At 36.2% G+C, this 14,380-nt stretch overlaps 1 protein-coding gene across 3 annotated transcripts in view; it reads right to left on the bottom strand.

Annotated features, from left to right (window-relative positions):
- Positions 1-14,380, bottom strand: part of PPP3R1 (protein phosphatase 3 regulatory subunit B, alpha) — a 66,959-nt gene that overhangs the window by 25,277 nt on the left and 27,302 nt on the right. For 2 of the 3 annotated variants that reach the window (XM_023618419.2, XM_023618420.2), the window contains exon 2: positions 4,415-4,454. In XM_023618419.2, the coding sequence (XP_023474187.1) occupies positions 4,415-4,454 (40 nt within the window). Of the gene's footprint in view, positions 1-4,414; positions 4,455-14,380 lie in introns of those variants that run through there. The other variant, NM_001309345.1, reaches the window with a different exon arrangement.

Below are 14,380 nucleotides of genomic sequence, written 5' to 3'. Positions count from 1 at the left end.
TATTCATTTTAAAATAACTTTTTATATAGGAAAATTTCAAACACATACAAAGGTTGAAAGACTAGTAGATGAATCCCATATACCTATCATCCAGCTTCAGTCATTAACACGAGAAATTTTATTTACACATCTGCTTTATTTCAGAGCAAATTCCAAACATATCATTTCCTTACAACTGTTCAGTATTTATCTCTAAAAGGTAACTCTTTTAAAAAAAATCACATTATTATACCTAAAAAATTATTAATAATTAATTCTTTGATATTAAATAATCAGTGCTCAAGTTTCCCCCAAATGTCACCAATGATTTTACACGTTTTTTCAATCTATCAGATTAGGCAATTAGGCAATGTGTCAATAAAATGAAGGTGACCTTAATAGTAACAGTTACAGTATATTGTAGGAGATGAAAGCCAGTCTGCAGTAGGCCAAGAAATTAGCAGAAATAGGGAAATAGAGAAAACTGTATACGCTCTTTTTCTGAGAAGCTCAAATATGAGAAAGAATGGAGAAAAACTGAGAGGAACATGCAGGATGAGGATCAGAGTAGTTGATTATGTTGGTAAACTGAAGAGATGGAGAAGGTGAAGACACAGGAAAACAACAGAGAGAAGCTAACAAAATAAGGTCCTGGAGGCGACAGAGGATGAGATGAAAAGCACGAATGAAGAGGCTGACCTTGAATGGGGCGGGATAACCCAACCTCTGCACTGACGAGGAGGAGTCAGCTGAGCTCAAGTGTGGGACTGGGAAGCTGTGTGAGTGTGGCAGGCAGGGGTGGAAGGGGTAGGGGTGGAGGGGTGAGAATGTAATGAGGTTAACACTTAAAATGCTCCCAGTTTTCTTAAGAATTAGGAGACAAAATCAGATTAAAAGCAGGGTACCGGAAAGGATCATGGAGGGGTATAGACAGAAGACTGAAGATCTGAATGGAATTGAAGGAGACTGAAAAACAACCAGATAGGTGAAAGAATTAATCAGCATTCAAATCTTACACAGCTTTCAAAAACAATTTCAAATATCATCCCTTCTGTGATGAAGCTTCTCTTAATTTCCTTAATTAAAGGTAATTTTACCTCCTTGGAACCTTTGTTTTCATTTCTCATAACGAAACTCTAATAATTTATGCATTTCTCTTTTTCCCAATAGCTAGGCTGTAAGCACTTTGTGAGTACTTATTTATCTGTGTATGTCACAGGGCCGAAGACAGTACCTTACAGCAAATAATTTAGAATTTTATTACCTTTTTAAAAAGTAGCACAATTTAAATACAAAAGAACAAAACAGGGGCTGGCCCAGTGGTGCAGCAGGTAAGTTCACACCTTCTGTTTTGGTGGCCCAGGGTTCGCCAGCCCGGATCCCAGGTGCAGACCTACACACTGCTTGTCAAGCCATGCTGTGGCAGGCGTCCCACATATAAAGTAGAGGAAGATGGGCACAGATGTTAGCTCAGGGCCAGTCTTCCTCAGCAAAAAAGAGAAGGATTGGAGGTAGATGATAGCTCAGGGATAATCTTCCTCAAAAAAAAAAAAAAAGAACAAAGCAGACAGTAACCACTTGAAGAGTTGAGAGGACCACTGAAGGCTGAGACGATTATATAAAGCCTCATCAAGAGTACAGCAGTGAGCAGGCTCTTGAAGGGGGAAGAAGGCATCACAAGATTTAACATGAACAGGGAAGTACAAAGAGTGAAGTGCCTAAAAGATGGTTTTGGTTTTTTTTAGATTGGCACCTGAGCTAGTATCTGTTGCCAATCTTCTTCTTTTTTCTGTTTTTTTACTTCTTCTCCCCAAACCCCCCCCCCCCCAGTACACAGTTGTGTATTCTAGCTGTAGATCCTCCTGGTTCTGCTATGTGGGATGCTGCCAAAGGGAAGCGCATGAACTTCACCACGGGGCCGGCCCCTCAAGGACTGGTTTTAACATTCTTATATATGATAGTAGCTGTTTACAGATAACACTAAGCTCTTTCAATACAAAAGAGATTTTGCAAATAAGCAAAAAAAATAAATTACTGCAATGTGTTGATGGAGAAAAGAGTGGTAGTTTTAACGTAGACAAGTTCATTTTGGGGAAATACATCCAAATCATGTAAAAAATATGATAAAAATACATTATATTCTAGTGACCCAAGTAAGGAACAGAGAAAAAACCATATGCTAGATAACAGAAGAACTCAGATGGATTCACAGCTGGCTGAACAACCAGTGACAAGTCTGGATCTTTAGAGACAAGGCCCAACACTTTCACGGAAGCATAGACGAAGTCGCAAGAAAGAACACTTGCTAAGTTCTGAGGATAAAATGAAAAGGGACGGCTTTAAGAGGGTATGGAATCTCCTTACGTACCCACCACACATTTTAAGACTTGGCTTTTGCCATCCTGGATGTGCAGAAGGGAGGCCACCTTGCCTTTTGCCCTGTTACATTTTTCTTTGCAACCAGGTAAATGACCCTCAGGCCCAGAGGTAAAGAGAGAGCAGAAGATAAAAACCTGGGAAGTACTGTCCCCTTAGGACTCCTGTTCCTTGACCAAGAAACAAAAACTAACTTCCTAGACCTCATTCCTATCCGAGTAGAACTCCAATGGCTAATCCCAACTCTGTCTGTGGCCTGACGCCCAGCTACTTAAAGATTGCCACACTTCCTTCTTGCCCACTAGCAACTGGGAGAATAATTACGTAACAGGCTCAAACTGAATAGGAAGTGGCAAGGCACAATTCAGAGCAGAACACTTTCAATTCTAAGGAAACTATAAAACTGACACATTAACTTTACCAGAGACAAGAATTATAGATCTGGACAACACCCAGAGCACTAGTCTGTAACTAATCTATCTTGACCATATTTCAAAAATAGGTGAAGCAGTCACAGAAGGGAGAGTTCTCAAATCCAGAAGACTGCTACAGTCCATAAGAGGGTTCAGCAAACTTTTTCTCTAAGAGGCCAGACAGTAAATATTTTAGCCTTCGTGGACTACGTGATCTCTGTCACAACTACTCAACTCTGCCGTTGTAGCATGAAAGAGCCATAGACAATATGCAACCAAATGGGATGGCTGTGTTCCAATAAAATTTTATGAACAAAAACTATCAGCAGGTGGTAGTTTACCAACCCTGGTCTAGAGTCATAATTAGGTTTGGTTTTGGTCAATTCTAACAATATGCTGGATGCAATATTTTATCTTCATGTTTAAAACAGAAACATACAACCTATATCTGATCATAATTATGTAAGAAATTCATAAAGGAAAGCCTGGGAGGAAATAGTTAAATAAAATGTAAATAGTAAATTGGGATGGCAGAATAATGGGTAATTGGTCATAGAGTATCACCATTTAAAAAATAAGTTTAAAAAACTGTAGAAGTTACAAAATGGAAGGTAAAATGGATTAACAAGTTTTAGCTTATGGTAATAGCTATAAAGAAAATAAACATGGTACTACCCATGATACAGAGAGTCTGAAGTGGAGAGAGATACAAAACATCTCCAAAGAGGTGACATTTATGCCGAGAGTAGAAAGACGAAGTTAGTCAAGTAAAGAGCTGATGGAACAGCATTCTACCCAGGAGCTCGTAATCAAGCAAAGGTGTTGATGAGAATGAAAAAAATGGGCAAGGGTTTTAGGAAAAGAAAGAAGACTAATGAAACAAAATGAGCAATGGGAAAAGGGGTTGTAATGAGGCAAAAAGGAACAGACACTTCATTGCAAGGTAAGATGACTCCAAACAAGGCAGGACCAACTTTACCAAACAGGGATGGAAAGGATAAGGAAGTTCAGAATGGTGTGGGAGTTCTGGGATCTCATGATGATATCTAAACTTACTAGAGGTCCCCATTCCAATTCTCTGGATCACCCTCTTTCCCAACCATTGCCTTTCCACACAACAGACCTTATGATTTTATTTAAGCCCCATGGTCCTCTGATTGATCCTTGAAGCAAGAACTTCTAAGACTGTCATTTTCTTTCTTTGTGTTCTCCACCGTACAGTCAGAAATAACCAGCCCACCGACACTTCTTATACTCCTCAGTCTCCCCAGAAAGATCTTTTGCAATAGCTACTTGGTCTTCCAAAGTTTTGCCTTCAATAAGCACTTTATTTTATGTAACCGCAAGATAAATAAGTTAACTGTTTACTTGAAACTCTGCTAATGTTAAAAACTTATATTGCGTTAAGCCACTGAGATTTGAGGGTTCATTTCTAACTACATCGTGGTGCAGATACTAACAATAAAGAGGTCTATAAAAAAAATTTCCCTACTCTTGATAACTTAAAAAGACTATAAGTCAATTCACTACCTATTTTAAATAGTTAAGGGCTAACTGCTACATACAGAGAGAGGTGTGTGATATATATACATACATAGAGATGTGTAAATAAAAGAAATTCTTGATAACAAGAATATTTCACTTACAGTGTGAGCACATTTCCAAAGGATAACTTGCCTCATTTCCCTGGAGAAAAAAATAATAATAATAATTAGTCACAAAATTGGCACAAACTTCTTTAAAAGGTTGAACTTAAGTATTCTGAGTCACGAAACACAGGGAAATAAGCCATAAACTAATATATCTAGATCTATAAACTACAAGAGCTCTTGAATCCAACAGGCCTGATTTGCGGCTCTGCCACTTAAAACTTATGCACACATCTGATTAAAATTTACTTTAAATATTATAAATACCCTAAATATGTTGTCTATCAAATTTTAACCCACTGGAGACTATCAATGCTTTAACTTGTCTTGCTGGGTAAACTCATTTTGGGATAGAGCTCAGAATAAAGCTACCCCTGCCATCTGTATTTAATTGAACAGCATCCTGAGACTGCACAGCTGTCAAAAAGAAAACAACAAAAATCTCTTATCATTTATACCTGTACTGAAAGAATTTTCCATACACTGTGCAACTAAAATTAGAAAAACATTAATAGGAAGATAGGTTCAATGTAAGACAACCAGCCACTTGAACTCCAATTCAAATTTTTATTTTCATGAAAAGTCTTATTTCATGGACAGACTCTAAGTTAATATAATTTATCTGAACTTCTAATTTATAAAAAATGTAAAATCTGTTTTCCATACTAGGATTCCATGTGAAATTTAAGGAAAAAGATGCTCCAGAAAAACTACAGACATGGTGGAAGATCACACTATTTGATAAGTAATGGAACCACGAGTAGTTGTAAATCTAAAACAGTAAAAATTCCAAGTATAACAGACTTACGTAAGGTAAAAATCATGAAGATCTTTTAAAAAGGCTACAGAACTTAAAGTAATGTAAATTGAGTTTTTAAAGTTCAGCAATAAAACTGAGTACCACACATCCTATATTATTCCATTTATCTAATCTTGAACCCTGTCTAGCAGTAAGTGTATAACAGGATTAACCTTTAAATATTTGAATGTATTTATGTATCCTAAGAAGTTATTGAATACAGCCTGAAAAATCATTTTAGTCTGGCTAGCTAGCTTTTAAACTCCTAAAAGTATCTTTTATTCTGTGTAAACTTAAGGTCTAATAAAAGCTTATCAGTAAATTAGTATCTTCAATTCTCATGATGCTGCCAAGAATTAGTCTCTTTCTTGAAAATTATTAACTGCAATTTTCCAGAACTGGTAAATTTAATTTTAGGTAACTTTAAATATCAAACATTAATAAAGCTTGACCTTATTAATAAGCAGAGATGGAGTTCTTATTCTGCTTATTTTGCACTTTAATTAATAGACATTAATCTATTATTAATAGCCACCATGATTCCTATCTTTTACTGCCTCACATATTCTTTCACAACTAAATTTTTTAAAATATCCTTTTTTTTCCTGAGGAAGATTAGCCCTGAGCTAACATTCGCCACCAATCCTCCTCTTTTTGCTGAAGAAGACTGGCCCTGAGCTGACATCTGTGCCCATCTTCCTCTATTTCATGTGGGACGTCTGCCACAGCATGGCTTGACAAGCAGTGTGTAAGTTCTCACCTGGGATCCAAACCAGCAAACCCTAGGCTGCCAAAGTGGAACATGCAAACTGAAGTGCTACACCACCAGCCTGGCCCCTAAAATATGCTTTTTAAAAAATCTTATTCCACTCTACCTTAAAATTAAATATGTTTCTTGTGAGGCTCTCAAAAGAGTATAATGACGCTTTGGATTGTCATTGTGACTCTGTATTTTTTTTAAGTGATTAACATTATAACTGTTTTATAAATATGGGTAAAGGGATATGAGGTAGTTTCAGGAAGGACTCTGAAACCAGGCCCTTCTTTCTCCAGCCCACTGACCTTTCCAGTGTTACTAATTCTTTACAAATGATACCATCCATCCTCTACCTGTATCACTCCCTGCTAGCCAGTGTCCACAAGACCCAGGGACCAGCCTTGACTAGGGCTCCGCAGGGCTTTTCCACCAACAGTGAATGCCTCATCTCTCTCCTAAACTTAGAATCCACATATCCAAAAAGTTACTTCAACTTCAACCCATCTAATTTTATACCCAGCAAAACTATCTTTCAAATATTAAGGCAAAATGCTTTTTCCAGATAATCAAAAAATAAAAGAATTAGGCTCCAATACACACGTACTACAAGAAATGTCAAAAGAAAATTCAAGCAGAAGAAACATGATACTAGATGGAAATTTACATCTAGACTGAGGAATAAAGATTACCAAAAATAGTAAATATGTAGGTAAATATAAAAATTTTTCTCGTTTTTAAATGACTTTAAAATATAATTAACTATTTAGCACAAACATAACAATGCATTGTGGGGTACATAATGAGTAGAAGGAAAACGTATAATAGCACAAATGTGAGAGAAAAATGTATGTATACTGTCAAGATTTTACATTACAAGGAAAACATTCTAACATTATTTGAAAGTGGAGCATGATGTTAAAAAAATGTATAAACTCTACAGCAACCACCTTCTAAAAAAAGATAAAATGATATCACAAAGAACATTCAAGCCAAAGGAAAGCAAATAGGAAAAAAGGAACAAAAATCAAATGAGAATAGAAGGTAAATAGCAAGACGGTAGATTTAAATTCAAACATTTTGAGAACTGTATTACTTATGTTAAGTGTAAAGAGTCTAATAACTTCAATTAAAAGAAGAGGCAACCATATGCTATCTCCAAGAAGCCTACTTTAAAAAGAGGTTACATACAGGTTAAAAGTGAAAAGATAGAAAACACACGAATACTAATCAAAAGAAAGATACAATGACTAGTAACACTGGACAACTGAGAGTTCAGAACAAGGAATATTGCCAGGGCTAAAGAGGGCTATTTCATAATGTTAAGAGTAGATTTATTAGGAAGATGTAACAATTCTCAATATATTGTAATACTGTGATTTACAATAAGAAACATAGATTTGGTCTTTCTCTGTTTTTAGCACAGAGTTCTCAAACCTCTGGGAATCTCCCAAATGCAGACAACCATAAATCTATCTTTTGTTATGTTAATGAGGTGACTGAGAAAGCCCCTAAAGATGGGCCCTGGGTGCCAAGAGAACAGACCACGTGACTACAGGGACTTTCAACCCTAACCTCCGGGGAGCAGAGAGGGGCAGGAGGTTGACACAATCACCAATGGCCAATGATTTAATCAGTCAAGGCTTTGTAATGAAGCCTCCATAAAAACCCAAAGGAAAGGGTTCAGAAAGCTTCTGGGTTGGTGAACACGTGGAGATTCAGGAGAGCGAAGCACCTGGAGAGGGCATGAAAGCTCTGTGCTCCTTCCCACATACCTTGCCCCGTGTATCTCTTCCATTTGGCTGTTCCTGAGTTATATCCTTTTATAATAAACCAGTGATCTAGTAAACAAAATGTTCCTCTGAGTTCTGTCAGTTACTCTGGAAAATTAATCAAACCTAAAGGGGGTGGGGGGGGGGGGGTCATAGGATTCTTCAATCTATAGCCAGTTGGTCAGAACTCCAGGTGACAACCTGGAACCGCAATTTGCATCTGAAGGGGAGAATGGGGACAGGTCTTGTAGGACTGAGTCCTTAACCTGTGGAATCTGATGCTATCTCCAGGTAGTGTCAGAATCTAGTCGAACTGTAGGACACCCACCTGGTGTCCAAGAATTGTGCAGATGTGTGGGGAAAAACTCCACACACACATTGTAATTGGGTACCAGAACTCTTTTATACATGTACGCTGAATAACAGAGTTTCAAAACAAATGAAAACAAACATTTATAGAACTGAAAAGAAAACAGACAATCATATTTGGAGATTTTAACATTTCTCACAGCAACTGACAGAAAACAAGTAGAGCAAAAAAACAAGTAATGTTATAGAGAAGATCTGAAGAACACACTATATACCAACATGTCTAAACAGCAGAACAATCTTTTCCAGTGCACATGGAACATTCACAAAGACAGACATTATTTGATCTGTTTCCACCTTAAGAAGCTAGAAAAAGAATAAATTAAACCCAAAGCAAGGGGAGAAAAAGAAAAAAGCAGAAATTAATGAAATTTAAAGAGGACAAAGAAAAATAAAACCAAAAACTCATTTCTTGGAAAAGGTCAATAAATAAACCCCCAGGCAAATCATTACAAATCCTACAGTCATTCAAAGAAAAATAAAGGAATATTCTAAACAGTATATGAAAATAAATTTAACTTAGATGAAATGGACAAGTTTCTTGAAACCAACCAAAAATGACTCAAGAAGAGAAAAGCTAAACAGCTCTATGGCTGTTATAAGAAATTGAATTTGAGTTAAAAATCTTCCTACAAAGAAAACTACAGACCCAGATGGCTTCACTGGTCAATTCTATCATACATTCAAAGTCCAGAAACATACCAACCCTACACAAATTCCTTCAGAAAGCAGAAGAGAATAGTTCTTGACTCATTTTATGAGGCCAGCATTACCCTGATACCAAAATCAGACAATGACATTACAAAAAAGAAAACTGTACTCCAATATTTGTTCATGACCGTGGATAGAAAAATCCTTAACAACGTTGGAGCAAATTAAATCTGGAAAAAATTTTAAAAGAATAAAACATCATGACCAAGTGAGGCTTATCCCAGCAATATAAGGTTGGTTTAATATTCAAAATCAATGTGATTCACTACACCAACAGAGTAAAAAAGAAAAAAACATCATATGGTCATCTCAACAGATAGAATAAAAGCATCTGACAAGTTTCAACCCCTATTCATGGTAAACAAGAACAACAACTCAGCAAAGTAAGGATCTTCCTCAATCTATAAAGCTTATCTACAAAAAGCCTACAGTTAACATCACACTTAATAAGGTGAAAGACTAAATGCCTTCTCCCTAAGATCAGGAACAAGATAAAGCTATCTGCACCAGCGCAGTAAGGCAAGACCGAGGAAATAAAAGGTATATAGACAGGAAAGAGGAAGTTAAACCCCCTTTACTCACAGACGACATGATTGCGTATATACACAAATCCTAAAAAACTACAAAAAAGCTATCAGAACTAATAAATGAATGAAACAAGGTCAGAGGATACAAGGTTAATATACAAAAATCAGATGTATGCCTATATTCTGGCAACAACTGAAAAATGAAATTAAGAAAACACTTCCATTTAGAAAATCATCAAAAATACAAATACTTAGTGATAAAGTTAATAAAATATGCAAGGACTGCAAAATGAGGACTATGAAACACAGCTGAGAGATGTTAAACACACTCAAAAAAAAAGAGTTATATTACGTTCATAGATCAGAAGACTCATTAAGATGACAATTCTCCACATACTGATCTACAGATAGAAAAGAATCCCAATCAAAATCCCAGTGAAATATTTTATGTAAGTCAGTCAATAAACTGATGCTAAAATTTATATGGAAATGCAACAGACCTAAGTAGCCAAACAATTTGAAAAAGAAGAACAATGTTGAAGTACTTATACAATCTCACTTAAGATAGTCATCAATAGAGTGATATTGCTGTTAGAATAGACATAAGAATCAATGGAACAAAAATAGAATGAAAAAAATACACACACATACACAAAGTCAAGTGATTTTTGACAAAGGTGTTCTGTTCAGGTAACTCAATGGGGAAAAATCTTTGCAACAAATGATCCTAAAACAAATGGATATCAATATGCAAAAAAAAAAGAGAAAAGATTTGAATAGACATTTTACAACAAAAAACATACACACAGCAAGTAAGCACATGAAGAGATGTTTCACATCATTAGACATTAGAGGAATGCAAATTAAAACTATGAGATACCACTATACATGTAACTAGTATATAGATGGCTACAATTTAAAAACTGACATTCCAAGTGTTGCTGAAAATGTGGAACAAATGGTTGGGTGCTGGGCAGAATTCTAGGACAGCCCTCCAAAACCCCAGCCCTTGGTATACAACATCTTCTCCCAGTTGTTCCAACACTAATCTATGTACCGCTGCACAGAGATTTTGTATTTGTAATTAAGGTTCCCAATCAGTTGACCTCAGGATAAGATTATTCAGGTGGGTGTGAATAATCATAAGAGCCTTTTAAAAGCAGAGAGGAGAAGTCAGAGATTCAAAGAATGAGAAGAATTCAGCACGAGGGAGATGGAGTAGGCCACACGCCACTGAATGCAGGCAGCCTCAAGGAGCTGAGAGTGGCCTCTAGGTGACGGTGAGCAAGCAGAGACCACAATCCTAAAACAGCAATGAACTGAGTTCTGCCAAAAACCTAAATGAACTTGGAAACAGAATCTTACCCCGAATCTCCAGACAAGAAGTCAGTCTGGCTGACACCTGATTTCAGCCTTTGATACCCTAAAGAGACCCTGTGCTGAACTCCTGACCCACAGAACTATGAAATAATAAACAGGTGCTGCTTTAAGCCACTAAGTTTATGGTAATTCGTTAGAGAGCAATAGAAAACTAACACCCAGACATATGGCATATGTGGCTAAAAGATGTGGAGCATCTGAAATTTTTATACATTGCTGGTGGGAACTCAAAATGGTACAGCCATTTTGGAAAACAGTTTCGGTAGACTCTTAACATTAAGTTTAACATAATATTCAGAAATGAAAAACTGTCTACACAAAGATTTGTATACATATGTCCACAGAAGCTTTATTGTTAATAGGCCAAACAAGAAACAATCTAAATGTTTATCCACTGTCCAATGGATAAACAAACTGTGGTGTATCCAAACAACGGAGTGCTACTCAGGATCAAACAGGAAAAGACTACTGATACACACAACAACATACATGAATCTCAAAAGCAATATGCTAAAACAAAGAAGCCGGATACACAAGGTTACATGCTGCATGATTCCATTTACTTAATTTATTTATTTATTTATTTTTTAAAGATTGGCACCTGAGCTAACATCTGTTGCCAATCATCATTTTTATTTTTTCTTTCTCCCTAAAGCCCCTCAGTACATAGTTGCTCATTCTAGTTGTAGGTCCTTCTGGTTGTGCTATGTGGGACACCGCCACAGCATGGCCTGATGAGTGATGCCAGGTCCACACCCAGGATCTGAACTGGTGAAACCCTGGGCCACTGAAGTGGAGCACATGAACTTAACCACTTGGCCACGGGGCTGGACCCCATAATTCCATTTATACATGCCAGAAAAGGCCAACTATAGTTCTTGAAAGATCAGGGGTCGCTGGAGTGAAGGGAGAATGCTAAGGTTACCAGGTAACATTTTACAGTGACAGCAATGTTCTACACCTTGATTTTGGTGGTGTTTACAAAACTATATATGTTTGTCAAAACACATTAACTGTACACTTAAAACTGGTTAGTTTTATTATATGTAAGTTTTACCTCAACAAAGTTGATTTTTAAAACTTAGTCACAAAGGAGTCCCAAGTATAATGGAATTGCTTCAAAACATAGATTTAAGTTTCTAGTTAAGAAAGCTAACAATCCATCGTTTTCTTTAAAATAGTAAGTTTCATACTATTATTTAAAATCTAAAAACTGTATGAATTTTTATTTTTATAAGATACATAGGCATTTCAAGGTAGCAAATTACTTGTTTTTCAGATTAATCTTGCAGTATCATGAAAAACCAGAAACTACCTAGTTTAACAGTAATCTTAACCTTTATAATTCTTTCATCCTTTACTTAGTCTCCTCAGATTTTAAACTCCACGAAGGCAGCAAGTGTCTCACTATCTTTTGATACCCCTTGCCAGATTTAACACTGTCCTAAATTTATTCAAGGAAGAATTATATAGGTACATGTAAAAATATAGATAAGAAACTTGGTTTAAGTGGCATTTTAAGTGTGAATGTACTAAAGAACATAAAGATTAAGGGCATATTAGGAGAGACAATAAATTCTTAAAAGCCTAGTTATTAAAAAACTTTAGGGGCCGGCCCCATGGCCGAGTTGTTGAGTTCATACACTCCACTTCGGCGACCCAGGGTTTCATCAGTTCAGATCCTGGGCATGGACCTGGCACCGCTCATCAGGCCATTCTGAGGCAGTGTCCCACATAGCAGAACCAAAAGGGCTTACAACTAGAATATACAACCATCTACTGGGGGGCTTTGGGGAGAAGGAGGAGGAAGGGGAAAAAAAAAAAAAAAAGATTGGCAACAGTTATTAGCTCAGGTGACAATCTTTAAAAAGAAAAGAAAAACCTTTAGATTTTCGCTTTCCTTGATGCTGAATAATGAGTATTTTATTGACTTTTCATAACGAGTGTCTATTAAATTTGGATCTACGCACACTTTAAGTATTACTCAGTACTCTAATACTGAGTAATATTTATAGTTCGCAAGAAGAGCTTATAACCAAATAAGACCATGTTGTCACCTCTTAAAGTCTACTAGAAAAAGATAAATGTCTAAATATTCTGACAGCATGCCCTTTGAAAATATTCTAAACTTTACAGTATGCATCCACAAAATTATTTTTATTCTCTCACATCTTGACATTTTAAGATCAAAGTAACTAAACAAAATGAGATAAAAGAGATCCAAAAGTATTTTTGTCATTTCTTTGCCAGAAAACTTCTTTAGAAAATATTTTCCTATTCCTACTGATTTAATGTGTACCAAAATTGATAATCGTAAATTTTTAAAACAATACTGGATAATATGGACTTGAAGAAAAAGAATCAATCCAAATGTCTTTATCTGCTGAAAGACAAAGCTTGCCAACTTCCAACAGTTGATGATAATTATGATAATGACATCAACTTTTTTCTAGAGTAAAAATCACTGACCATCTTAATCACTGTTCTATAACAGACAGTCCTCATTCCTAGAAGTACAAAACAAGGTGTGAAACTGTGCATAGGTGAACATGGGGAAAAGGAAGTGAAAAGAACAAAGGACAGAAGCAAGAGACAAAAATCGTTACTATGAGTAGACTGCCAGGGACAAGTCTGTCTCTATCAAGCTGAGAGTCCACAAGTACCCGTCCCTCTAGGCAGTGTCTTCTCCGTGGAAGAAATAAGAAAGTTAGGCCAGATTAGTTCAAGGGGTCCTCCTAGCTGTGTTAAATTTTTTGACTGCTAATGAAGATGGTGGACATACTTAAATACAGGAGAGAGAAAGGGAGGGAGGACGAAAGGGAAAGCAAACACAGGAGGTCAAGAAACTTCTTAAAGTATCCTGTTGCTCCAAGAGACAAAAAGTTTCCCACATAGAGTATGCTTAACTTTTTATTATTTGCTTTTGTAGGCCAGTTCAACAGTCATATAAGAAAGGAAAACGCAATAAATCTCAGAAGTACAAGTTGTTAGCAATATAAATCAAACATGACCTTAGTTAATAGCAACAAATCTGGCACCAGGGATTTTGTGAACACTCTGTAAAACTTAGTTATGATGCCATCACATGGCAGGAATATTCATTAAGACAGTATACCACTGTTAAACAGGGACTCGTTTTCCAATAGAAGTCAATAACATAACATATCTGTACTTGTCAAATGATTTTAGGAGGAAAAAAACACTAAACATTTCCAGCCTGATAAATGCCAAAATTACACTCTATAGCTTGCTTGAATTCATCTAGCAAATGTTTGAAGGTACGTATGTTAACTATTTTAAAGATCCTACTGTATAATGGGACCTGGAATAATCATATCTATTATTCAACTTCACAATTTAAAACTTATCTCATATTAAATAATACCTAACCCAACCAATCCTATTTTTCTTTACTACCCAATATAAACCAGGATGTTTGTATGTTTATCTCATATCCTGCAATCTTCCTGAATTCATTTATTAGTTATAGCTTTTTCTGTAGATTTCTCGGGATTTTCTATGTAGACAATCATGTCACCTGCAAATAGGGCCAGTTTCTCTTTCTTTCCAAGCTATTACCTTTTATATTCTTTTCTTGCCTTATTGCACTGGTTAGAACTTTCAGCACTATATTGAAAGAGTGGTGAGAGC

Source organism: Equus caballus, chromosome 15 (genome assembly GCF_041296265.1).
Source record: "Equus caballus isolate H_3958 breed thoroughbred chromosome 15, TB-T2T, whole genome shotgun sequence".
NCBI classification, from domain to species: Eukaryota; Metazoa; Chordata; class Mammalia; order Perissodactyla; family Equidae; genus Equus; species Equus caballus.
The sequence above is the reverse complement of the archived record's forward strand: the minus strand, read 5'-3'. Positions and strand labels throughout refer to the sequence as shown.